This window comes from Lathamus discolor, chromosome 1 (genome assembly GCF_037157495.1).
Source record: "Lathamus discolor isolate bLatDis1 chromosome 1, bLatDis1.hap1, whole genome shotgun sequence".
NCBI lineage: Eukaryota > Metazoa > Chordata > Aves > Psittaciformes > Psittacidae > Lathamus > Lathamus discolor.
In genome coordinates this window covers 7083312-7110765 of record NC_088884.1, presented here as the reverse complement: position 1 = coordinate 7110765, position 27454 = coordinate 7083312, and the positions used below count along the sequence as shown (strand labels likewise).

Below are 27454 nucleotides of genomic sequence, written 5' to 3'. Positions count from 1 at the left end.
CAGTACTGTTTAACTTGGATCACTAGGCCTGCGCATTCTACAGAGAGGAGAAAGGAATAGGTTTTGAGCTGAAATGTGTAATGGGAGTTCCCTACTGTTTTGATGCTGAGTTCTTGGACAACAAGAAAAATGATGAGCATGTAACTTATTCCTTTTAAAATACACAGACTAAGTGGAGAAAATAAGGGATCTACCCATGCCGTAAGCTATAAAGGCTTATGTTTGTATCCCTGTTCCTTGATTAATTTGTTAACCGCTACCATTCAGCCTCCTATTGTTCAATGCGTATTACTGTCAACGATTTTACATTGCAAACCATAACCTCTTGGGGCACAAGTCAGCAAAAGATGTGTGTGGCTTCCATCGTGCAGAAGCCCACACAATGCCATGGAAAGCGTTATTTCTGGGCTTCTGGGGCCTCATGCGAGAGGAACATCATTTTATTTTGCAGAAAAAGATGCCTGTGCTTTTGGCCTGTGTGTTACTGCCGTTAGCAGCATCCTAAGACCAAAGGTAAGGGGTAAAACTTGGCCCCAGCAGCATCGTTCAGAGCTTTGCTGGTGGGGTTAGAGAAGCAAGCGTTGCCTGCAACGTGCAGGGTGATGCTTTGCAGGGCAAGCTCCAGAGCTGTCATTACAGTATCCTGAAGGCTGCATAATGCAAATATCGTGCATCTTCCCTTTGGTGGCTCTTTAAGACTGATCCTTTGTTTTGCTGCAAGTAAAAACGTTGCTTGGAGATCAGACCTCTTCACCAAGAATTGCTGCGCACATCTAATTGGGACACTCACCTTTCAGCAGTTTTGGGTCCTAACAGATCTCTTCAGATCAAACGAATGACTGTCACAAGCGGGATACTTGGAGCATTCATTCTTAACAAAAACGTTTCCACGTTTCACTTTCTAAGACATTGAATATTGTTTGTATTCCCTCACTGCAAAACGACAGTCCTCATCCACCACCCCACACCACTGCTCTATTACCCATCTATTTCATCTCCGTACTGCCTTGACTTGAACACGATTAGACATCATTTCCTGTTGATACTATTGCTATGGTATAGAACAATTATTGGCAAATGTTTTGCTAGCCTCCAGTCCAAAATGCCCTCTTCATGCTGTTCAGGTCCAAACCACCAAAACCTCTCCCTGACAAAGGATATAAACTGTCAAAAAGACAACAAAAGAATTCCCCAGCTCTGACACATCACAGAACCAAAAGAAAACCACAAGACTCTCAGCGCTTCCATAAACCATGCAGTGACTATTCATTTCACTGTACCTCACAGCTGGCACCTGGTCCAGCACAAGAAGCCCGCATACACACATAAACATATATATGCATACGCATGCATGAATGCACACTCTTCTGTAATGAGCATTGCTCCTCCAGCATCCCCATGGATAGGCCTAAATATTTCAGAGAAGAATAGGAGAAAAACGTGATGGTCTGGGACATTCAGACAAGCACCGTGAGCTGGAAAGTTAAGGGACATTGTGCATGATTTCCTACACCTTGGCATTGAAAAGGTATAATGGAACTGCTATCCCAAATGACAATAGGCGCACACAAGGCTGAGCACCCTGGAAGTCACTGGGGTCAATCAAAACGAAGCTGACCATAAAGATATTCAAAAGCCTGAGGGCAAGGGAAGAGCATGATAGGGAAGAGCTAGCAAAGTCGGACCTCCAGAGCACACGCTAGAAGAACTGGCAGGAGAACCCAAGTGCAGGCTCTGATGGGCCAGAAAACCAAGGCACAACTTCCAAGGAGGTAAACTTACACCAAAGTTTAAACGAAACTTACACCAAAAACTGTGCGCAGGTCATGGGGACGGTTAGAGAGATGCCACACAGCAGTCAGATACAGCAAAGGAGCACTGAGATCACTGCACCCTGAGGGGCTGTCAGAGGGCTGCTGGGGTGCAGTAGGTAAGGGACTCGTCTCTCTGCTCCCTGAAGGGACACAAGACAACTGCTGACAAAAGAAAGACATAACGACCTGGCAGAAAAAGGAAGGCTGTGGGAGGGAGAAGGCATCAGGAAATCAGTCTGTGTGCAGCAGACCAGCAGGTCAGCTGTGCTGGCAGCATCTTCACAAATATTTCTCTTAATGCTGAAGCAGTTCGGTTTTATAAGCATGGGATCCTCTCATGTGGTTGCTGAGCATGAATCAAAGACTTTGTGGCTCGGCACTGCCCTTTTTTTTATTGTGCTTTCTTGAACATCCTGGGGTCACGCAGCCTCAGCAATCACACCAGGGCTGAAGACTGGGACCGCTCCCTTCCTCTCACACCCCTCCCGCAGTGACGGGGACCACGGGTGGGCAGCCCCGGGTCACAGAAAACCCCCAGAAAGGGGGATCTGTGGGGGGAAATGAGACCAGGAGGCTGCTGGGGGAAATGGGCAGGAAAATATTCTGCGGAGCTACAGAGCCCAGCTGAGATGCGGCAGCTCGGGCTCAGTGCTGAGCATCACTGGGGGATGCTGCCCTGTCCCCATCCCCCTGCCCACCCCACTGGACCGCTACAGAGGGGCAGCCCTCCTGCCTGCACCGGTTGTCCTCCTACTTCTCATCGCCATCTCCTACTTCTCCCCACCTCGTGTCGTCCTTGTGTTCCCAAACCCAGGAGCATCGCTGCAAAAGGGGAGCTAGGCAGAGCCAAAAGCCCAGCAAGGGCAGAGCATCCCTAAAGGACAGAGAGGACAAAGCCTAAGAGAAGAGGATTGGCTCTGGGACAAGCGGAAAAGAGAGAATGTGTGTGTGCCATCTGAAACTGAGGGATAACCAAGGAGAGCAGGCCGTTCATCTTTCTTGCGTATCTGGCTGGTGTCACTTTCTAGTTTTCCTGACACAGTTTTTGAGCTACAACTAATGGGAATTTTCCAATGCCAACAAAACAAGCAAACCAAACCAAACAGCCCGGAGGGGTTATTGTGACAGGCAAGGAGGAGAGGCAGGCTTGTGAGCAGGAAAGAGCAAGGCTGCAAATGGAACGCTCTTATCTGCTCTTTTGTTAGCTTTAAAAAAGCTGTGACCCTTTTTTAGCTGTTCTTTCTTTGTTGGGGCGGTAAATGAGACACAAACCTCTTTTGAGCAGGGCTACACCTAAGCTCATTTCTGATTTCTGGTTCATAAAACGAACCAAAGAGTTCTGGTTCCCCGATCGCTCTGACCAGTGTGCCTGAGCCCTCACCTGCCTCAGGACATGGCTTGGGAGGCGTCAGGATCCCCATGGTAGGAAATACCTTGAAGAGTGCCTTTTGGGGAAACCACACGGCAGCGATGTGCCGGCTCCATCAGCAAAACACCCGTGGGGCTGCTGTAGTGCTGTGGCCTTCCCCACTGCCAGCGTGGAGAGGGGAGGTCTCCTCTGGAGAGCTGCAGGCGAAACAGCCTCCTTCAGGGTGAAACCCCAGCCCTGATGAAGAAAGGCCCCTACCGGTCCATTGGACGTCAAGCAGCCAAAGGTAGAATAGAATAGAATAGAATGGAATGGAATGGAATGGAATGGAATGGAATGGAATGGAATGGAATGGAATGGAATAGTTAGGGTTGGAAAGGACCTCAAGATCATCCAGTTCCAACCCCCTGCCACAGGCAGGGACACCTCACATTAAACCATCCCACACAAGGCTTCGTCCAACTTGGCCTTGAACACTGCCAGGGATGGAGCACTCACAACCTCCCTGGGCAACCCATTCCAGTGCCTCACCACCCTAACAGGAAAGAATTTCCTCCTTACCTCCAATCTAAACTTCCCCTGTTTCAGTTTGAACCCGTTACCCCTTGTCCTGTCACTACAGTCCCTGACGAAGAGTCCCTCCCCAGCATCCCTATAGGCCCCCTTCAGACACTGGAAGGCTGCTATGAGGTCCCCACGCAGCCTTCTCTTCTCCAGGCTGAACAGCCCCAACTTCCTCAGCCTGTCTTCATACGGTTCAATACAAGTCTCTGGGCGAGCTCAGACGGCTGCTTCTGTTTTAGGAGAACGATTTGCTCTCTGAAAAATGCCTCCCAAAGCTTCACACCTTTTTTCCTGTTTTGCATCCTCTGTTGCTGTTTACAGACTCTACAGACGGAGAGGACCAGCCAGGTCACCCAGCGCCCCGTGGCAGCACAAGGCTGCTCTCCAGCAAACACTTGTATGGTCTTGCTCAGACTGGTTTCACAGGACCTGAGCAACGAGGTTTCTGCCACTTCCCCAGGGAGAGCAGTCAGCAAGTCCGTACCACTGACCCATGGAAGGCTTCTCCTCATTTTCTTCAGCCCTTACCTTCCTTTTTCATACATTTCTTTCCATTTTATGCTCTTATGGCTATTTATTGTGAGATTTTCCCCTCCGTTACGCCTGTCGCTATAGCCCCCCTTGCTCCATGGAACACAGACTTTTTAAGACCAGCTATGCTGCCAGCATTGCCCCTGCACAGCCCTCTGTGTAATCCCCACTGCAAGAATGAGCACCCCTTTCTCCCCCAGCTGTCCCCGCTCTGGTGTGCTCTTCTCTAACAATTCCCTGGATTTTACAATGCGTTCTGCTCATCACTGGCCTGCACTGCAAAAGCGACGTCGCAGGTGTGATCACCCAAGGCAAGAATTACTCCCTCTGCTTGCTGTCTGCTGCCTTTCGAAACACACACCCAGACTCCAAAGAGAGTTTTGCCGGCAGAAGGCACAAGAGGTTCACTTCTCACTTACTGCCAGCTGCCTCCACCACATGTCTCTTGATCGTCCTGCTTTCTGTACGTCCACAGCCAGCTGAATGTGCCGCAGAGTGTTCCTGTCCCATGGAGTCACTTGGGTTTCTCCAGCCCACTGCGGCTTATAACTGCTTCTTATAACTTCAAACTAAAAAGCAAGCTGCCCCGTAATGGTTTATTCTCTGTCACAAACAGTGAACAGGGAAGCAAATGAACCTTATATAAATAAAACACGAGGTATGAGTGTAACATTTATAGAGACAGGGCTAACAGAGGAACTTCCTCGCAGGAGGAATGTTTGGGCTTTGCCAACAGTAAGCAAATCCAACAGATTCTATTACTAAAGTCATTCAGAAGTTAGCCTTAGAAGTCAGCCTTCCTCAGTTATGCTGCGGAAAGCAGAATCTGCTGTTCCAAGGTAAAATGAAGTGGAAATGAGCGCGTCAAGGGTGGTCAGCATTTCCCCACCGGATTAGAACACAAGTGCAGAGGCAGTGCTAAACAACGCGTGGGTTTACAAGACACAAACAGAACCAAAACACGGAGAAATCGTTCTCTTTGTCTGTTGCACAAGCGAGTGCGCAGAGCTCCGCAGTTTGCTGGCACTGTTTGTGAAAGGCAGTAACGCAAAGCTGGCAAGTCGAAAATAGAGGGAAATCCAGACAAAAGCTAGCCCAATAACCACAAATGGAAGGGGTCGTCTCGTCAATTGAGAAGAAACATGAGGAATATGAGCATCAGTTGTTTCCCTAAACCCGGAACGCTGACGGCTCCATCGTGCTTTGATTTTCTACCCCTACACATGCCCTTGCTCTGCAAACTTTCCCTGCGTCTCAAAGCGGAGTCCCTCTCTGAAATGGCACTGTAAACATTTCGTCGGGGGGTCCCACGTTTGACGCCCGCCAGTGATGTCCGAATCAAAACTGCTCCGTTAACAAGCAGAAACCAGATTTCTTTCTGTTTATTTCTCAGCGTTGTAGGCAGTATGAAAAGCGAGCTCGATGCTTCCAGGTCCGTGTCTCATCCCCAAGAAAGAGTGGCATCTGGGGAGAACCCACTGATGGAAGAAGGACTGGATTAGGATCTGGTTTGCCCCTCTGCCATGGCTGAGAAGGATAAACACTGCCAGGGCGGTGAGCACTCCATCCTGCAGACCTCTGATGGCTTGCTTGAAGTCCTTTTTCCATGAGGTTATCATTCATGGGGCTCTGCTGGCAAAGTGGTGGTTTCAGCACTCACTAATCCGCTTTCACGCAATATCTACCAGCTTAGCTTAGATGGTTGAGACTGAATTAGCCCCGCTGCTGTTGCCTAAAGCAAATTAGGAGATCCTTATATCATTTCTCCAGCCAGAAAGAGTTAACAGGGAGCAGTGGGAGGAGGGAAGCGTTTTCAGCAGGCGCTGAGAGACCTAGAAATCATCACCCTGAAGCCTTAGCCTGTGGCAGGCCAGAACTCGACACCCAGCCAGATGGCTTATCTCCACTTGCCTCCTTACCTGGGTAACATCACTGTCCTCCACCCGGACGTTTCCAGAGCCCCAGTGAATATTCCGGATTTCAGTAACCAGAAACCATTTGGAGAAGAATCGGGATACTGAATCCTAGGGAAAGAAGGGCACGTGCGCTGTGGTCATCCAGTTAACAGAGCTATGATGCTGTGGAAGACCTCTTCCTCAGAGCAGTGATGTTTACCATCATAACAATACCTCTCTTCAGGCTGCCCAGCTCACAGCTAATGGGCATCCTGACTTCTCTCCAAGGCAAGCAATTATCATGAGTGGAGAGAGGAAAGGGAGAAGAGAATTCAGAGTGTGGAGAAAATGGGAGGTACTGGTACAGAAAGAAGGGGCTCGGAAAGCCGCTCTGTAAAGGTATTACACTGGATTTTGCTAACAGTGTTTGCAAGGCAGAAAGACTCGTGTTAGTCCCAGCTCAGCCACTCAAGCATTTGCTCCTGTGAGCCTAATCTAAACACATCACATACTTGCGTGTCCCACCGAATGACATCCCAGCACTGCAACTACTAGTCACTACACAAAATAAAGTGCATTCCCAAATGCTACAGGATCTAGGATGGACTTGGGCTTGTGCTGAAGCACTTTGCTGAACCAGACAATAAAAGCACCACAATTCACAGTGTTTGATAAAGAGACATTGTGTAATGCGATAAAGATGAGAGAGGAACTAAAAAACTTGCTGTCTCTAATAAGGAGCTATGCTACTAGTATTAAGGTAGATGCTTCCACCTAGTGACTTACAGCAGTATCTGATAGGCTTTTACTTCAGAAGGCTGGACAGCAGCTGCAGCAGAGAATGAGATTATAGAAAAATATAATTCATCTTCTGCAGTCGAGAAGAGACACAGAAACATACCTGATAAAGGGAGTCTGCGCCTTCAGACATCAGCAATACCCAGCGTACCCTTTCCGCAGACGATGCTGACCCAGTGCGCGCACTCTGATTCACCTCTGGATTAACGGCCGCCCCACTGTATCTGGCTGCGCTACTGATAATTCTGCCTCCTCCAAGCCAACACATGGCAGAGCAGGAAGGATAACTCCCGGTGAGAGGAGGTGTTTCTGACATCCAGCAGTAGGGGGGTCACCAGGATGGTGACTCCATCAAAGCTATTGCTGAACTTTTCCTTCAGTTTTGAAACGTGAGAGCTGGAGGGGTTTGTGGTCTTTAGCAGTACAAACGCACATGTGCTAGGTCTGGCCTGCCACTGCATGAGCAGCAGCAGCAGGTTCAGAGGTCAGTACCGTTATCCTCCTCTACGCTACCTTGCTCTTCACAAACTCACTAGAATTGTACACATCTGCATGTGTGAAAGTTACTGACGTGAGTCCTTACAGCGAGCCTCAGCAAAAGGCACAAGTTCCGAACGGGAGAAGTGCTCAATGTTAAGCTCCCAGATCACACACTTCAGCAGAGATCTCCAGGCTTTGATGCTTAATGTTTCTTTACAATCATAGAATCATAGAACAGTTAGGGTTGGAAAGGACCTCAAGATCATCCAGTTCCAACCCCCCTGTAATGGACAGGGACACCTCACACTAAAACAGGGACATCTCACACTAAATCTCAATCGACAGGGCGCAATAAGCAACTCTGCAAAAGAGTCAGAGCCCGCTGATCAGGCAGCTGCCTAAAATCAATCTCACCTGCTTCAAGATGTATCCTGAATCCTGTCCTCTGGAAGTGCCACGCTAACAGGAGATGTCTCTTCACCTGGCATCCACCGAGAAGCTCTCTAGAGGACTGCCTGATACTTACATCCTTTCTCCCAGAAACTTCACTTGTCATTTCAGACACCGACGGAGGAGAAGCCCCACTAATGCGGTAGTTTCGAGGTTAACATAAGACACAAATGAATGCTTGCAAGGAGTCAAGCCCTCCTATCCTGTTACCCTATGGCTTCAGCTACCAGTTGTGGCTGGGAGGGAAAGAGGAAATTCTGGGGGAGAAACATGGGCATCCCCATCCTAAAGGTCTAATGTAAGTAATTCACCCAAGGCTTTCACTGTAGTTAGCAGACAGGAGTGGGCAGAGGACAACGCATTAGTAGATGCAGAAGTAGTCAACAGAAATTAAATATCCCCTTGAGCTGTCCCTTATTTCCTCCACTGATTGAAAGGAGACCTAAGGATGACCAGCTCTGATTAAAGTGTCTAACGTAACGAACCTCAAGCTGGAGCAAATGCATGCTGCTCTGATTTCCCAGCTGTGTTTAAGTGCTATCAGTCTGCAATAATTTTGGACATGGCCAGAAACACAATTATAGGCACCGAGTGAACATGAGAACCCAACAGAGAAGAACGTAGGAAGCTTTGGGAGCAGCTAGTGGGCCTTTTTGTCTCACGGTTTTAAAGTTAGGGCTCCCATTTCTGTGCATTTCCTCCTCTGTATTCCCGGTTTCCATCGAACCTCATTTTTCTTTGGCTCTGACTTTATTCCCTGTGGTCACTGGGACTGACCTCTAAGGCAGTGAGCAATCTACCCTGAGCAGATAAGTACCAACCTTATCTTGAAGCCATGGTTTACCTGTTTGAAGTTAAACACGTATCTGTATGTTTAGCTGAGTCAGGACCTAAACCAGCAAACAAATGGCACTGACAATAGAACCCAATGTCCTCGGCTCCCCCAGCGTGAGAAATCAAGAGACAAAAAAGAGGCAAAAAAGAGGCAAAAAAGAGGCAAAAAAACTCACTTGAAAACATTTATAAAGTTCGAAGTTAGTAGAGTGCCCCAAAGTATGGCATTTTTTATAAAGAAAACAGGTTTACTCCATTTGATAGGTGATGGATGATCTGTACATAGCTTCTCACGAGCTTCTGTAACAAAGCCAATTCCTATGTTAAATGGCTTGGTGCACTCCCGTCATTTTAATGTATTCCTATTCTCTTACTGTACAGCTGTAGTTGCTGCAGTGTTAGTGGTTTTGCTGGCACGTTCTCTCTTATTTATGCTTTGCTGAACCAACACATAAATGTTAGCCTGAGCTTAACGAACACTGTTTGCTAAAACACTGCTTTAGATCTAGCTGAGTCCGGGCAGGAAGGGAAAGCACATCATCATCTGGCAACTTCTTGCTATTTCATGCAAATGGATTGTTAATTGTACTCCAATAAGAGCGTCAAGGCATCTCAACATGTAAGCAACCCGAAACGTCACTGTCAAGCACAGAGAACTCGGCAAAGTTGTGTGTCCTCAAGATTATTGCTGGCAACCTAAATGACAGGAGGGAGACATGGAAACAACCTTCTATCAGCTGTGTAAGGAAACAAGGGCTTTGGTCACCACCTCCCCATCACCTTTAAAGGTCATCACCTGTAAGGACCGCAACCTTCTGAGCTACTCACCAGTCGCAAAGCCAAGCAGGGCTATGTCCTTCATCCCATCAGAAGCACTCCAAGTCATTGAGGAAACACTTCTTCAGCGCTCTTGTTCTCCCAGATTTATACTGTACCCTCGTTTTATCTACGGTTACTGAAATCCCTGCATTTTATTAAAGTAAAATATTTGAATGTATAATGCTTGAATGTTTAAGTTAATACTACTGTGTGGGTAACGCATTCATACATGTATAGGCATACATAAGTTAAGTTTTGTTTTTTTATGTTATAATCTATAAAAACATAATATAATTTATTGATGTGCAGATCTGTTTTCCTATCCCTTCTTCTAACAGTTTCTCTCTCATGCACATGGGTCGTATGAATGATATTTATAACGGCACTGTTCTGATCTGATAGAGCTTCAGTGAATTTACTGCTGTGTCTGTCCCACTGCAATTGAACATGACGAGAACCAGAAGAATCTGAGGTTTTATTTTGGGCTGTATAGGGTTTTTTTATAGGGGTTTTTTTATATAGTTTATTGCTCACTCCCTTTTCTCATGGATGGGGTCTGCAGCTAAGGACAACCTGCACATTCTGCAACAGATAGCTGTGAGGCTGCAGGACTTGCAGGCTGGGATGAATTGCTCCCTTCATCAAAACCAGAGTCAGTTTGCCCTGGCTAATAATTGGTTTGTCAAGGGTAAAAGAAACCCCAAAAACCAGCTGAACAACAGATTCTTTTTCTTTATGAAAGAAACGTAATCTTTCCCTGCATGTAATTAGTAGTTGTAGTGCTCACAAATAACATACACTGCATACAACCATTCGTCTTCCTATTTTAAAGGCGCTGCTGTATTTCCCAAGAATTGATAGGATTTTTAACTGTATGAGCATTTCCTCTTTGTAGAGACAAACACTGGTTCCTCTTCAGATCTTCTCCCTAACACTGCATATACCTATGAAACAATTGTCTCCATTGCTTTGGATGGCTCTAAGGAAAGATAAATGGAATTGAGATTTCATCCCGCTAAGGGGGAAAGCTGCTCGGGCACTCAATAATTCAGGTTTTGATTTTAGGGTAAGCGCTTGGTAGCTACAATCAGACGTAAGATTTCTTTCAATGATCAGCTTTGCTTTGCTTTTTCTCAGAAGTGCTTTTACCCAGTAATGCATTTTTGCTGATCTCAAACACAAGCAGAATGCGAAAGCAATGGCTAAAGAACAAAACATGAACTGAAGGCTTCCGTCGTGCGAGCAACGTGCTCCTTTTGTCAAGTTTTAAGGTACTCCGCACTCGGCTTCACCAAAGTGCAGGAACAAAACTTGAAGAATTACTCCCAGTAATTCCTACTAGAATCCAAGCAAGCTCTGTTTTTTTCCAGGACATATCCAACTTTATTAGCAATCACCAGATGGGATCCCAGCGTAACCTCAGGGAAGAAAACTAATGGCTCTGCCACCAAGTCGTATTTGGGTGTGATGCAGTCACTGTTAACACACACAGATTCACCCGGAGACCCTGAGCCCAAACCCTGTTCGATGCAAAAAGATACTCGGGAAAGATCACTTTGAAAATCATTTCTTTTCCTTCCTCAGCCCATTCGCGTCACATCTCAAAGTGAGCGAAAGCTCGCGGTCCTCTGCTTCGCATGAAACGATCTCTGAAGAGATCAGAGCAGACCAGGAGCTGCGTTCGTTGGTTTCCTTCTTCGTGTTAGCGAGGTTGCTGACGGAAATAAGATCCTAAAAATGTAGAGCCTGGGAATGAAAAAACAACATTATAATAACAATGTCTCGAAAATGGCTTCAAATGTATTTAGAAGTTTAATTTGCCTTTGGAAACGTTTCGCGACAGCTTTTTGCACCTTCTATTTTCATCTGGTGCTCTTCAACGAAAGCTGGAACTTCAGCCTCTCTATTCTATTTTTTGTGCTTTAATCTTTGTTTCCTGGCAAACCAGCAGCAGAATTCTCATTCACCGAAACTGGCAAATTCAGTTGCAACATATATTTAGTTCGTTTGTAGAGATTTATGTAAATTAAGCCGAGATGTAACTCAGTCATTTTCTCAAGCATGAATCCACTTCTCCAAGTTAAGCAACATTCATTTTCTTATAGCCTAAAAACCATTTTCCAGGTTCAACTCTTGGTCCATAAATTCACTCAGCTGTATCGCCGCGTATTTGGCTTCTTTGAGTGTTTAAATAGAGTCTTTGTTCTCTGCGGTTTTGTTACAACGTGAATCTTGCGTTTTAAAGACGGTTTTTTCCTCCCTAATTTTATATCATTTTACATTATCTTACTCCTGAAATGCTTCAGATCATGTTCTTTTTTCCCGGCTTCAATGAAAGCCACAGGAACGGCCGCGTTTGCCGTAACGCTGTTTGTTGGTACAACCCCGATTTTTTTTTCCCCCTTAGACATTCCTCAAAATAGAGCCACCTTTTTGCGCGCGTGCAGATGCATAGAAAACAGTTGTGTCGTTTGAAAACTAACCGTGCCCTAACACAAACAGTTATCCCTTTTGGTGTTTCTGAGGGTCCTTTTTGAATTGTAAGAACTCCAATTCATTTCTAACCATGTGAACGTGCTGGTTTAAATCACTGCACGTAATTACTTTTGGACAATGAAAACAACCCAGGCATTTTTTTACTTGTCTCTGGTCAGCTTCACTCCTGGGTTTCCCTGACACAGGGACCTGAGCTGAAATCACCACGTGGAGGTTTTAGAATCCAAATAAACCAAGCAACGATAAAACAACTCTCTTTCCACCGGGTTTCTGAACTGTTCATTCAGACTCGATAAAAGGCTTTTCAAGAGCCTTCCTTTTAAAGAGAAAATACTACCCATCAGGGGAAATCATGCATCCCTTTGTGTCCTTTCCTGGAAGAATTACACGTTTAAGAGAAAATAAAACCCCCCCAAAACGGAAAAGGATTAGTTTGCGGAAGCATTCACATCAAGCAGCACTTTTAGCGTATTTTTGGAGGATAACGGAAATCGGTAAAAATACGAAGCGGTTTTGCACATTTAAACGTCGTTTTTTATCGGGACAAAATATCTGACAGTAATCGCAGCCGTTTCTCCGGCAGTCAGGAAAGCAGCGAAGCTGCGAGCACCAGAAATGCCCACAGCAGCACACACGCAGAGGCTGCTGCGGTATCCTGCACCACACAGAGCCTGAAGCGCTTCCCCTTAACACACGCCCCGATCGCAAACCAACGCCGTTTCTCAAACGAGAGAGCACCGTCCGGGCCGTTCGGATGTGGTTTGTCACACAGACCTGGCGCTGCGGACGCGTTCGAACGGCGCCCGGAGGCTGCTCCGGCTCCCTCCCGCTGCCGGCGGGGCCGAGGCGAGGCGAGCCGGGGCTCCCCACCGCTCCCCACTAGCGCCGCCTTCCGGGCAGCTGCTGCCAAAGCAAAGCCCGGGTGGTGCGGAGGAGCCCGACCCAGCTCCGAGCCCAGGTAGAGGTCCCTGTAGGCTCCTGGTCGGGTCAATAGTCACAGCATCCTCAAGGCATCAGAGGCGGTGCGGCTGCGGGGGCCAGTAACATATGGAAGTCACTGTTGAATTGGAACGGCTCATTCAGGAGGCGACGCCGCTGAGCACTGTGACACATAATCCAGGCTATCTGGTGAATTTGGATGGTGCTGTCACATACAAGGTGATACATTGCCCGGCACACTTCTTGTTTCCTTCTCCTCCCATCGCCATTACAGGAGAACCACCAGACATGGAGTTAGTTCTCACTGCTGGGAGCATCTGTCAGGAACTGGTCAAGGAGATACACAAAAAGCTTCTTTTCCATGGGGGAAAATAAGTAAATAAACAAAAAACTACTTCCTCAAACTCTAATCTCTCTGCAGGGATACAGTTCTGGTGATAAGCTTTGATAGCATGCATCAAGGACGTGCATGGGCTGTTAGCATCTTACTGGTTGGCAAAAGAAACAGAATTGCAAGTTGGTTTGGTTTTTGTTCAGTTGTATAACAATCTCTCTAAAATACCAGACATTAGTGGGTTTAGCAGATTAGTAGTTAATTTAAACAGCAAGCAAAACAAGAACAAGAAATCCCCATGCAATTTTCTCCCTTAAGAGAGACAAAGAGAAGGCTTACGGCTTGACTTGCACTTCGTTACCTCTTTAAAAGGGGTGGATAAAAACATAGGCTTACATAAACACACCATACACCATACCCTAAAGTCGTTGCATCGACAGACCAACCCATAATCTTTCCCATGGATGATTCTACACCCTGGTCTTACATTCAAGGAATTGTTACAGATTGGGCAGAGAAGAGATTCAGAGCGGCCCTGCAGAGAAGGACTTGGGGGTGCTGGTCAATGAGAAAATGAACATGAGCCGGCTGCAGTGTGCGCTCGCAGCCCAGAAAGCCAACCGTATCCTGGGCTGCATCAAAAGGAGCGTGACCAGCAGGTCGAAGGAGGTGATCCTGCCCCTCTACTCTGCTCTTGTGAGACCTCACCTGGAGCATTGTGTGCAGTTCTGGTGTCCTCAACATAAAAAGGACATGGAACTGCTGGAACAAGTCCAGAGGAGGCCACGAGGATGAGCAGGGGACTGGAGCACCTCCCGTATGAAGACAGGCTGAGGAAGTTGGGGCTGTTCAGCCTGGAGAAGAGAAGGCTGCGTGGAGACCTCATAGCAGCCTTCCAGTACCTGAAGGGGGCCTATAGGGATGCTGGGGAGGGACTCTTCGTCAGGGACTGTAGTGACAGGACAAGGGGTAATGGGTTCAAACTGAAACAGGGGAAGTTTAGATTGGATATAAGGAGGAAATTCTTTCCTGTTAGGGTGGTGAGGCACTGGAATTGGTTGCCCAGGGAGGTTGTGAGTGCTCCATCCTTGGCGGTGTTCAAGGCCAGGTTGGATGAAGCCTTGTGTGGGATGGTTTAGTGTGAGGTGTCCCTGCCCATGGCAGGGGGGTTGGAACTGGATGATCTTGAGGTCCTTTCCAACCCTAACTATTCTATGATTCTATGATTTCTTTTCCTTCTCCAACAGAGCAACAGCTGATGCCAAGATGAGCAGCCCAGGGAACTGCTAGCACATGCCCCTTGCTTCAGCTGCAGTTGCGCTAGGATAAGCTTGCCTAACCTTGCATCATTTTCACAAGAACCCAGAAGCCTTCAGATCATTTAGGAGAGAGAAAATTACCAGTGTGTCTGAGGACATCAGGCTGGGGTTCAGGTCAATTTGCAGCTCCACTATGAGCTTCCCACATAACCTGGGCCACTTGGGCTCCAGCTTCTTCCTTTGCATCCGCTGACAATGTCATCTTGGGGGGGGGGGGGCAGGAAGTTTAGAACATCTTACCTTTCCTAATTATTCTTCACAAGCAATTTAGTTTTAAATATCTTTTTGCACATATTCTTTATATTCATGACCTCAGTTGGATTTTGCCTTTGGGGTGAGGATATTCAGCAGCAGTAGTGATCACAGTCTGAACCGGAGGCTCTGTGAGCAAGAGGCTGTTGACGCACAGCCCTCCCTGCAATCCTCCACAGGTATCTTTGGCATTCACTTGCGAGACAACATGCGGCTCCGATCTGCTCTGCACCAAGTTGTGTCCCAGTGTGCAGAAGCAAGACAAGCATAAATTAACAGCACCAGGCCAGGAAGAGCAATCCACAGATGGAGAAAGTCCTTGTTTCATACACAGACGTTACAATCCATCACAGCCAAATACACAGAATGTCTCTCGTCAAAGGAATTGAGAGGCAGGGCAGCAAGCTGTGACATGGAATAGCTGTTGCACCTACACATGCATTTGTCAGTCTTCCAAAAAGAGGCATTATGCATGTTTCACATAACCGCAACAGGTATGAATGGATCAGCTGGGCTGAGCTGCATGAGCAGTACTGACACAATGAATGCGCCTATGTTTGCTGAAGCACTGTTCACAAACCCGATTTTCTGGCTAAAGGCAAAAGTTTACAAATGCCACAAAATCTGCATCTAGACTTCAAGAAGCCTTGCAAGAAAACGACCTGGAATTAGAGAGAAAAGACGTTAAATGCTAGTTCACCAAACCAGAATGTAAGTCATAAGCTTCCGAGTCTTCTGAAGGGTTGACTAGATTGAAATTAGAGGGAAACAAGTCACTGACTGTTGGTTGTCTGCATACAAGTCCTTCATAAAGCAGGCCTCGTGCTGCCTTGTGTAGGAGCCTTGACACAGCTCCCGCTGTTGCCATACCATGTGTTGTTTCTAACACTTCAGACCTTTTCTATCAATATATGTGCACCAGAAAAACTAAGAGACCTGAGAGAGTGATGTTAAAGTGATTGGGAAGAGGAAGAGGGGCAGCACAAAAGTCATCCTCTTTCCATTCTACCTTCTCTTTTCCTCCGAGTACTGTTTCTAAGGGAAAGTTGAAAATGGAACACCGGAATAGTGGAGGGAGAATAAAAGGACACTGGCATGGGGGGCTTGTCACAACCATTCAGTGTCTATTAAACAGAAGAAGGTTGTCAGTTCTCTCTCTTTTTTAGCTCAGGAACAGAAATATCCCAAAGTCTATTTCGCCTGAAGCAGGAAATCATGAACTGGGCTGTAGAGCTGGAGGAGGGAAGGGGAAACGTTCCTGCAGCAGTGAGCTATCAGATGGCTCAGGCCTGCCTGAAGCTTCACCCTTAGATAAGTTAAAACTGATGGCAAAACCCTGGTCCAAAGAGAGCAGTTCACAGTTATTGCTTCATCCCCAGAGCTGCCCTAATCCAATGAAGACGATGTCACGAGAGGAATGCATTGTCCTGCACCTCTCAGGTTTATGCAGTGCTAAGGCTGCCGTCCTAAAATCTCTAGTACCAGTCAAGTTCACGCTACAGATCTGATGCAGGTCAGACATACAGCTTCTATCAAATTCATTAGAACTTGTGACTCTTTAGGCTGCAAGAGGAAAGGGTAGCACGGTAGAAACAGGTATGCAGCATAAAGCTTTTGCATAGATAAAGGAGGGCTACTTCTGGTTTTGTTGTTTTGGTTTTTAAATCCTGTGACCGTGTACCAGAGGAGCACTTTGCATCAGGTGGCTGTGACATTCATCCTCCAATGCCAGACATCCCAAACCAGATTCAGTGTACTCTATAACCGCAACATTGGCTGCAGATAAACCCAAAGATGAAGCAAACTGAAAGACTCCCTAAAAGCTTGCATCTATGTCCACCAGTGAAGCCTATGTTGTCAGAGGGAAAACTTAATGTGGACTGTAAGAACACTGACCTAAGTTACTCCAACACCATACCCTCCACTTTAAGACCCACTATTCAATGCATTTGCTTGATCTCATCTCCATAACCTCTCCCTGCCTGCAAAACATTGCACTGCATGGTGGCTGTGCTGCTAGAGCCACAGCAGAGAAGGTGGCACAGGATGTCAGAGTTTAAAGCAAGGACCTGTCTCAGGCAACCCTGCCTTCACCAGCTATTTGTCCCCAGTCTTGCATTGCCTCCTACTGACGATGCTTTTTTCGTACAGTAAGGCTGTAAACTGATCCAGACTAAAAACATGGGGGGAAATAGGAATATTTTTAATGTACCTCAGATAGATTAGTTCGCCCAGTCACTTGACTACACAACACAGAAAAGGTGGTGTTCCAGAGCAGGAACCAGAAAACCCAAGCCCATGAACTGCATTATCACCACCACCAGTTATTTTAGGGACTTGAAATAACTCGATTTAAAACCAAGACCTGCACACTGGGTCAAAAAGGACAGACCATTGCTGTCTTCTGCCAACAACCTGCAGGACAGTTAGCAATTTGCTAATGCAATTTTTATACTGTATACATACACATTTTATACACTCCAATAAAATGGCAGTATGTCAATCTTTCAGTTCCGACCTTAATGCTTGTAGTCCAAAACACCCCATATGATTTCCCCTGCCTTTTGCAGGTCCATGAAATGCAGCTACCACAGCACTTTGCAGGTAGCTGGCAGTTGCAGTCATAGGAAATTTCAACAAAGCAGTTTCATAATAGCACAGCTGTTAAGAAACCAACCCCAACTCTGACACCACCACGTCAGCAACACGCTTTTACACTTGCATCGGTTTGTTTAACTGCAAACTTTTCTCCCTCAATCACAACCTGAAAAAATAATTGTTTTAAAGATCAACACATTATGACTCCATTAGAATGCTGCTTACAGGTAGACAGTTCATTTCGCAAGTCCCTCTACAGACTTTAAAACATGTATTTTAGCCCAAACCTGTTTTGTTTAAATTTATTTTCTAAAGAAACACAAATTATTTTTTCACTAGCTGATCAAACAGAACATGTTTCAGATTCAGTGATGCAAATCAAATATCCACTGACAACTAAAAACTTGGTATTCATATCCAAAAAATACAGCTGCTGAAGGACATTCCAAATTCAAAATTACAGCAGCCACATGCAGTACACACTCGGATCCTAGCAGGTAAAGTTTCCCTGCTCCATCTATGACTCCACCTGCGAGGTTACATCCATGCTGCACATTAAGCAGGTTCCTGCTGCCTGTCTACAAGGGAGCCTCCTGCCCGGATTACAGATCCCACCCAACCAGCCTCTCAGCATCCTTCCCAACTCAGATCACTCTGCAACACAGCACACTGGTACTAAACTAAGACCTACCTCCAGTAAAGACTGGGGTTTATTCCTTCCTTATTCTCTGTTTCAGCTCAAAAATCAAACAGGATATCTTAAAATATCTGTAGTTTAAGAGAACCTGTTTGACTTTATTCTGGACACCATAAAGGAAATACCTCACACAGCCAGTATTGTTTCAGCTGGTAGGAAGTAACTGCTAAATAAAACATCAGTGCAGCATCTGCCATCTCCCACTTGAGATTCAAAACCTTAATCTGGTCACAAAAGCAGTAACTAGTAAGTCTGTACAACCAAGCTCAAGGGCAAAGTCATAAAAGCAGAAATGAGAGTGTGGAGCGGTCAATTTTCTGTATGTGAGAAAGGGGCAGACGGAGAACTGGAACACCTCCGGAGAGGAGTGGATAAGGCAAGTACAGTGGTGGCAGCCTCAATCAAGATGAGAGTATGGCTGTGTACCTAAAGAACGAAAATAAACTGACTCTGAAGCAGTGCAGTTAAATGGGACAACTTCACCAGCATGGCTATCTCCAAGCAGGAAAACCAGTCTGTTTCCCCACCAGGAGGTGCTTGAAAATCTGATTTACAAACAAGCATGTCAAAAATAGCACTGTGCTTACCCCATACAAAAAAAAAAACCCAAATCATCAGTGTTTAAACCCAAGCAGCTTGTCTCTACAACTCTCCAAAGCACACCCTAAGCAAAATACAGCCTACATCATTAAAACAGTAAAGAAATATAAACTGTTCATTCAATTTCTGGATAAACATTATAGAATAAACCTTACATAAAACTTCTGTGTTTATAAAGTAGCACTGATCGAAAGGCTAACATATTTGATACCAGCATCTAGACCCATTTATTTCATAAAAAATTGAGACTGGAATCTGGTTTTTAGCAGGTTAGTATCAACTTAATGGAAATATTTTTAAAGGTACAAAGTTATTAATCGTATATAATTTGGTAAACTCTGACCTATGCATCTTACAAAGTGTCATTAACTGTCAACATGTATGAGAAAACAGAAGGTGCACTGGTATTTCCTCCAACAGACTGTAGTTCTTTACCTGAGGAACAGAATACTTTTCTCCTAACGAAAAGAATACTAAAAACCCCACTGTATTTTTCCCCGAAAAACTAGATTTTCTATCAGGATGAGTTGCTCTTGGTGGATTTTAGCATAGTATAAGCTAGTGTGATTACTTTTAAAGCAATATATCCTATTTCATGTGCCCAAGTTACCACACCAGGCACGTATCGCAATTTGTGGTCAACTACAGAACATGGATTCCACCTTGGATGAAGCTGGACACAGGTTACGCTCTGCACTGACGAATGGTACTTCAACAGGCAACATCCTGCAGGACGTAATTGTTTCCATCCTTGAAATGAGAGACATTTTAAAAACACAAGCTTTCAGGGCAACTAATTCTTGCATCTGTCATCACATGTTATTGCCGAGTAATATGCAACCAACTGTAGCTAATCAAATATAAATGGCATCTGTTACGCCACCATGCAGTATTTTATCCTATGCCCACGTTGTAAAACATGACAGACAAGTACCACTTTAGGAGGAAAAAAAGGCTACTGAAAATACATCTGGAAAAGAAAATTCTCATTTACTTTACTAAAACTTGGAAAAGATCTTAAATAAAAACTATTTTATTTCCAATCTGTGCATTTGCATTCCCTCATATTAATGACTTTTACTTTCAGTTAGTTAGTTCCTACAATATTTCAGTTGCAGACAGCAGCAAAATACTTTTGTTCCAACAACCTTCTCTTTGCAAGCTTAAGTCAGCTGACACTTTGTCTTTTTACTAACAGAAGTTTTACAAAGCCTTGGAGTTAGTTTCAGTGTATAACCTCTTTCAAATTACATGTCAAAAGCCCATTTTCATTAAATACCAGATGTTAAAAGCAACACAACTGCACAACAAAGGTGATTTTACAGAAGAATTTAAAGGACATGGTGACTTTACACAATCCTTTGGTTGCATTTACTAAAAGATAAGTTACATTGACACAGACCACAGTATAAAAGACATTTACAGCTTTATTATTTTTAGGATTTCCTTTAGCATTTTCAACATTTACAATGTAAAAGATGAAGACCTTTCCCCCTCGACAAAACAGATCACAACAGTCTATTCAAAGGCACTCAGCTTGATTTAAGTTTGTTAGACACCAAGTTGATACCGCTGTCATCATTTTCTGGCCCAACAGTCTCTTAAAAAACTCATGCACACAATGTATTATATTTGGTGGCCAAGCACAAAAATATAATGTATTATTCGGGATAATTATTTTGCAAGTAAAATATTCATGATCTTACAAAACTCTGATTTTACCAGGCTAGGCCTTTGGCCAATTTTGACTTTTTTTTCCCCTTAACACGCTGTGCCTTAAGCTTCTTTCTCTGCCTGGAATTCATCCATATTGGGTACTGTCCATGCTGGTCTAGAAGAGTTTTTTTGTTCCGTTTATTATCTACGTCCATCTTGCAGTCACCTGAAAAAAGAGAAAATAATGTGATTTGAGTGAAATACATGAATCAGCTTCACAGAAGCTATTTTGTTACCAGCTTTCCCAAAAAGGATGAAAACATAGCTCCACACAACACTATCTGTATGGGAAAAGCTGAAAGCTTTATACTCTGAAAGCAGTTTCCAAACCAATACAACTGCAAGCCAGGAACTTCAACAGCTGATAGTAAATACGCAGAATTTTCCCTCAAGGCCCATGTCTGGGAAAAGCATCTTATACTTTTAGTCTGCCATCTGCTCCAGTACCATGTATAAAAACACTGTGTGTGGTCTCCATCAAAAGCCGCAACCAAACCGGAAGCTATAGGCTTACTGAAACATATGCACAATTAAATACTTTTTATGATCTAATGCTAAATTCATTTGAGTGGAAGACGAAGAGAGAGGTAAAGATAAAATAAAAGGAAAAGCTAAAATACAATGATGGTATAAAGCACAAGGGAGACAGTGATGCTGTGTTTGCCTCAAGAAGCCAGCGCAAGGTCAAGTCTAATATATTTAGAGACAGAAATAAAGGATTAACTCAACATGCCCCAGCAGTGTGTGTTCACAGACCAGAAAGCCTGGGCTGCATCAAAAGGAGCGTGACCAGCAGGTCGAAGGAGGTGATCCTGCCCCTCTATTCTGTATTTTGTGTGTATTGTGTGCAGCTCTGGGGCCCCCAACATAAGATGGACATGGACCTGCTCAAGTGAGTCCAGAGGGCACAAAGATCATCAGAAGGCTGGAGCACCTCTCCTGTGAAGACAAGCTGAGAGAGCTGGGGTTATTCAGCCTGGAGAAGAGAAGGCTCCAGGGAGACCTTAAAGCAGCATTCCAGTTCCTAAAAGGGGCCCACAAGAAATCTGAAGAGGGACTTTTTACATGGGCATCTAGTGATAAGACAAAAAGGAGTGCCTTTAAACTGAAAGAGGGCAGTTAGATTAGATATTAGGAAGAAATTCTTCACTTTGAGGGTGGTGAGACACTGAACAGGGTTGTCTGGAGAAGCTGTGGCTGTCCCCACCCCTGGAAGTGTTCAAGGCCAGGCTGCATGGGGCTTTGAGCAACCTGGTCCGGTGGAATGTGTCCCTTCCCATAATAGGGAGGCTGGATCTAGGTGATCTTTAAGGTCCCTTCCAACACAAACCATACAAATCTCTAGGACCAGGAAGACTGCTGGTGACATGGTCATGCTCAAGAACAGTGTCCCCAGTTAGGTAACACCACATGTCTCATTCCACGTACAACTCTAAAGGCTTTATCACGAGTTTTATAAACAGGAAAAAAAAAAAAGACTTTATCTTGTGCCTGTCTGAAGTTGGGAAACAAGAAGTCCATGTGCTGCTTCACTAGTTGAAGCATGCCGACAGTCTACCTGGATGGGCAGCACGAGTTTGTGCTTAGGGAACCCTGAAGTTGAGATACAAATACTTGCAGTCAGCAAAGAATCAGCACATGGTCCTGCTGGTGCAACCAAAGGCTGATCCAGCATGGGACAGGCAGCACAAAAAGTCCCAGCTCCAGAAACCTCCTGAGACGTCAGAGAAACACATGAGGGTTTCTTAACGGCAATCTTCTCCAAATGTCATAGGAGAGATGGCCTCCAACAACAAAATACAAGAAACCCTACCACCCCAAGAAAACCAACTCTACGTAAGTAATCTTCTCTGATTCTTGTCCTGTCATATGACTGAGGTTCATCTGTTACACAAATTCAGACTGCAAAAAAAGCACACCCGCAGTAAGTGTCAGCTGCAACATAGACTAAATGAAGAAATACTCCTGGACAAAAAGTACCTGCTGCTCACGCAGCACAATGTTTTCATCATACTCTGCAATCTCAAGGATGCTACAGGAATTGGCAATAGGAAGAAACCTATTGAACAGAAGTGGTGCAAGGACACAAAGAAAACCTATCAAAAGGTTTAAAGACAAAGAGAAAATGACCAAGAAAAAAATCCAAAAGCCGTAGGTTATCCAAGCATACTCAACAGATATCATTATAATGAAAAAATTCTGTGCCTGCCCACAAAGTTTTAAAAACCAAAACCAAAACCAAAGGCTATTGTCCTGGGTTCAGCAGTAGCAGTCATTTTTCTCCTTCTTAGTAGCTGGTGCAGTGCTATGTTTTCATTTTTTGGCCTGGGGAGAGAGCTGACAACGCCGATGTTTTCAGTTACTGCTCAAATGTTTGGTCTGGCCAAGGACTTTCTGAGCCTCATGCTCTGCCAGGGAGGAGGGGAGGCCGGGAGGAAGCAGAGACAGGACACCTGACCCAAACTGACCAAAGAGGTATCCATACCACAGCACGTCATGCCCAGGGAGGTAACGGGGAGTTACCCGGAAGGGCTAGAGACTGCAGGGTTGGAAGAGGGATCGGTCGGTGCTCGGCTGGGGGAGCGGGGCAAGTTATCAGTCGGCTGGTGCTGAGGTGTTGTATTCTCTTCCCTTGTTATTTCCTTTAGCATTATTATCATTGGTGGTAACAGCAGTGATTTGTGTTATACCTCAGTTGCCTAAACTGTTCTTATCTCAACCCATGGAAGTTGCATTCTTTTCGATACTCCTCTCCGTCCCTCCAGGAGCAGGGGGAGGGCAAGAAGTGGTGGGGAGCAAGTGAATGAGGTTTGTGGTTGGGTTTAAACCACGACAGCTATCCAGATCTTATTTTTTGTCTTCCTAACAACAAGAACTGAAATTATTTCACAGTATGCTGGGAAAAACACCTTAAAGCAAGACAAGAAAATGTCCCTAATGTACACCTATATATTTTCTTGGGCTGGAAAATTATTTACCTATCTACAGAAAGTGCATAATCTGAACAAAGCCATCATCTGCTTCAGTCCTTACAACTATGTGAACTCCCCTGCACAGACAGCTAGTGCTGAAAAGTCCTCTCAAAGAAGACACTATAATTTTCACAAAACTTGTAGATGCTTTGTGAAATACATGTATTCTTAGCTATGTCTGAGGCTGCTATCTCTCTACAAAGGGCAAGCGAACCTGGCCACTTCTATAAAAGTTGCAGCAGAGTTGGAAGGGGGTACAGGAATGACAGACAGCCAGGCATTTGCTTCAGAAGCTAGGTTTAAGACAACACTGTTTCCTACATCTCCAGCATCAGAAGGCTGACAACGTTTCAAAACATTCTGGAAAGTCAATTCTAATAATCCCATAAAGAACAACTTTTACATCTGGTACACAAATCAGAACCATGGATAAAACTACAAATTATACCCCAAGCCACCCTTAACTGGGCAAGTATTTTTATATAGCATTCTGTTTCCATTTTCAATACAGTTCAGAGGGTCTGCTATTCAACCCCACACCACCTGTCTTTCCTAATTCCAGAAGCACTGACAGAACTGGCTGTGTGACTGACTGATTACTAGCATTATTCTATACCCCCACTGTGATCTCCCAAGAGTCTTCTGCATGCCACATCAAAAGCTCATATCCACGATATCCTAACAGCTTAAGTGGCAAAAACTGGAGAAGCAAAGTGTACTGATTTAGTTTGGACTGCAGTTTTGGAAAGAGAATGTGTCCTTCTGACTCCTCTCCAGTACATACCCACTTAAAACCTTTGTTTCCACTTCCTGGGTTACTTCCTTTACAACTTACATCCTACCCACTGACCATAGAGGAAGGTGGCATCATCCGTAGACGGCTAACAATACCCGTTCCTGCACCATGTGCAGTGCAGCATTTATTAGCATACAAAACCAAGGTCCTTGCTACACCTACCTTGAAACAGTAGATTTAAAAAAGGGGGAGGAGGGAAATCACCCTATTAATGATAAAATATCCACAAAATTACATTATGTTTAGGTCCAACTTTTACGTGTTTAGTGTCCTCCTTAAACTAGGAGGGAATTAATACCCTATCTCCGCTTTAACAGCAAATACAATGCTGTGATTAGAACAGCTTCTAAGCTGTCTCCACAAAGAAACGACTCTTGGTAAGACACTACATACTTCAAATCACGTCAATAAGCTCGTTCCACAAGGGACTGGATGCACAGAGAAGCCAGCACTGCAAAGCGACCAGATCCAATGATTTCAATAGCATTTTATGGCCGTAAAAGATAACGATTTGGTCTTCCAGGTCAGTAACAGCAGGCTGTAATAACATCAAGCACGATCAGGACAGTGGAAGTCACAGGAACACCGGTAAGCGGTAACGCAGGCCGCCCCCCCCCCCCCCGCCGTGGCTCAGGCACCGCCCCGCGAGGGCCCAACTCACCGTCCGGCGGCTCCGGGACGCTCTGCGGCGGCAGCACAGTCGCCACCTCCCTGACCTCCTCCATGACGACCTCCGCGTTGTCCCCCAAGATCTTTTTCAGCCTCTCCAGCTCCCTGGGCGCGTTCTTCTTCCTCTTCTCCGCCCGCATCTTCCTCCGCCATTTGCTCCTCAGGCTCTTCGCCATGTCCGGAGGGGAGGCACGAGGGACACGCTCAAGGAGCGCAGGCGCAGGGCACAGACGCCGTTGAGGCAGCGCATGCGCATCCCGCTCTGCTGCCACAAGCGCCCCCGGGTGGGTTACACCCCCTGCCCGCGCATGCGCGGGCTGGCCCCGTAAGCCCTGCCCACCCAGCGCGGCGCTGCGGGCTCTACCGTAATGCCCCGAGCAAGCGCGCAGCCGCCGCTCCGGCCCCGCACGGCAGCACGGCGGGGACGGGTGTCAAACACACACGTGCTCCATAACGGAACGAGCGCAGCTCCGTCCGTAGCTGTTGGCACACATTTCTTACTGAGGCCCCAGCGGGGGAGAGGAACCCTCATGCTTGCCCAAAGCGATCTGCAGCTGTGCTTCAGAACAGGGCAGCGAAGTCCGGAGAACAAGGCTTACGAGGAACGGCTGAGGGAGCCGGGGTTGTTCGGCTTCGGAGGAGGCTCCGTGGGGACCCTGTCGCTCCCTACAACTGCCTGAAAGGAGGTGGTAGGCAGGTGGAAGCATGTCTCTTCTCTCACTTAACAAGTGGCAGGACAAGAGGAACTGGCCTCAAGCTGTGCCAGGGGAGGTTTAGGCTGGATATTAGGGAAAATCTCTCCACTGAAGGTGGGATCGGCTATTGGAACAAGCTGCTCAGGGCAGTGGTGGAATCATCATCCCTGGAAGTGTTCAAAAAGCTTGGCGATGTGGCCCTTAGTGACATGGCTTAGTGGTGGACTTGGCAGTCCTGAGGTAACAGTTGGACTTGATGATCTTAAAGGTCTTTTCCAATCTGGCTGATTCCCCAATTCCATAATTCAATAGTCAAGTTCCAGCATGGAAAGCATCCACAGTCACTTCCTGTAGCAGGACACGTGATGTTTACCAAGCCCTGCGTTGTCTTTTTGCTAACCTGACAGGACAGGCAAGCAGGAACAATACCGGGACTTCAATACTGTGAAGCAAGAAAGCCTTTCAAAACTGTGTGTACCCTGCCTGCCATTCCAGGAGCTCAACAGGCTGGAAAGCAGCCACTGTCACAGCACCACTTCCCTGCTGGCACACACTTGCCCGTCCAATACAGAGCCGTTGTGCTCTGTCCTTTTCAGCACTCTGAAGTTCTCCAGCCTCAACTGCAGAACAGACTGAAGTTGTTCGGATTTTTATTGACAACTGACTTTCATCTACATAAATTGGTAAATGCCAGAATCCATCCCCAAATGATTTTCCAGAACACTAAAATTAGGCAATAAATAACACTTCAATGAAGAACATTCCTTTTGTTTCAAAACCCTTTGAGCTTCCGGAAGGACCTGACAGCCCGGAACGAGAACAGAGAGCATTCCATTTTACCAAACAAAAACTAGGAAAATAAAAATTAGCTTAGTAAAACATTGCAAGATGGTAAGCTCAGGCTACCCTTACATGGTCCACATACTTGTAATACCACAGGAAACATTTCTAGCAGCTACAGAATAGCAGACAGGGCCTTCTTCTGGAGCAAACAGAAGGTGGCAAATTTTTTATCGTGAATTCCGTCGAGTGCAAATGAAGTGATTCAAAAAGTGACTGAAACGACGACAGCATGGTAGCTACACAAAATACGTAATCTAAAGAAGAACTGGAGCTACATTAAAAAGCCTTTTCTTCTTTTCCTAAGGAGAGAGAAATATTCATGGAATGAAAAAGTAATAAAGACTCAGTCTCCAGAAGACAGAACGACACAGTCTGCGGATCATCCAGACGCTTAACTTTTCATGTGCTACAGTCAAACCACATCGCTTTCGGCTATTTTTTATTAAACGCCTCCAGTAAGCGTAGTAGGTGCAGGAACAGATTGATGATGTCCAAGTAGAGATTGATTGCAGCCAGAATGTACTCTTCAGGGGATAATTTGTGCATCAGCAAATGAGTGTCATAAATAATAAATCCACAGAAGAGAAGAGCTCCAGCAGCAGCAAACACCAACTCTATTGTCTCACTATAGAAAAACAGCTGGAGGCAAATGAAACATGAAAAAAAAATTGTAATTTTCTTTTTAATATTAAAATCCCTGCATATTGATATGTCACACTTAAAAACAAGGATGCACACTTTCTTTTTACTGTTATGGACACGCAAATACGGTATTATGATGACATTTCAGTGTTCTTATTTCATATAGTCCTCAGTCCCACAATCTCTTTAACTGAGTAAAAATGTCTCCACTCAAAAGAGAGGAAGCTCTGGTCTCCAGAGTATTAAGAGCAGAAAAATTAGCAGAACAAAACATAATTAAACCCCCAATCTCCTTTCCATTGTCTCAATCAAGTAGTGGATCTCAACAGATA

At 45.5% G+C, this 27454-nt stretch overlaps 2 protein-coding genes across 4 annotated transcripts in view; both read right to left on the bottom strand.

Moving 5' to 3' along the window:
- Positions 1-20198: 20198 nt before the first annotated feature.
- LLPH (LLP homolog, long-term synaptic facilitation factor) lies at positions 20199-25211 on the bottom strand. Its single transcript, XM_065680251.1, has 2 exons — positions 24935-25211; positions 20199-20671 (listed from the first exon to the last, which is right to left on the bottom strand). Exons 1-2 carry the CDS (start codon positions 25116-25118, stop codon positions 20508-20510), a joined length of 348 nt encoding a protein of 115 aa, XP_065536323.1. The 5' UTR covers positions 25119-25211; the 3' UTR covers positions 20199-20507.
- A 1059-nt stretch (positions 25212-26270) lies between these two features.
- The window catches only part of TMBIM4 (transmembrane BAX inhibitor motif containing 4), a 42714-nt gene continuing 41530 nt past the window's right edge, over positions 26271-27454 (bottom strand). For all 3 annotated transcript variants that reach the window (XM_065681729.1, XM_065681633.1, XM_065681552.1), the window contains one exon: positions 26271-27119. In XM_065681729.1, the coding sequence (XP_065537801.1) occupies positions 26913-27119 (207 nt within the window). In that variant the 3' untranslated portion in view covers positions 26271-26912. The remainder of the gene's footprint in view (positions 27120-27454) is intronic.

Excerpts from the sequence above, each read along its gene's own strand:
- LLPH (XM_065680251.1), bottom strand. The coding sequence starts at position 25,118 with ATGGCGAAGAGCCTGAGGAGCAAATGGCGGAGGAAGATGCGGGCGGAG. Across the intron at positions 20,672-24,934 it reads CGTCCCGGAGCCGCCGGACG|GTGACTGCAAGATGGACGTA; the intron begins GTGAGTTGGGCC and ends CTCTTTTTTCAG.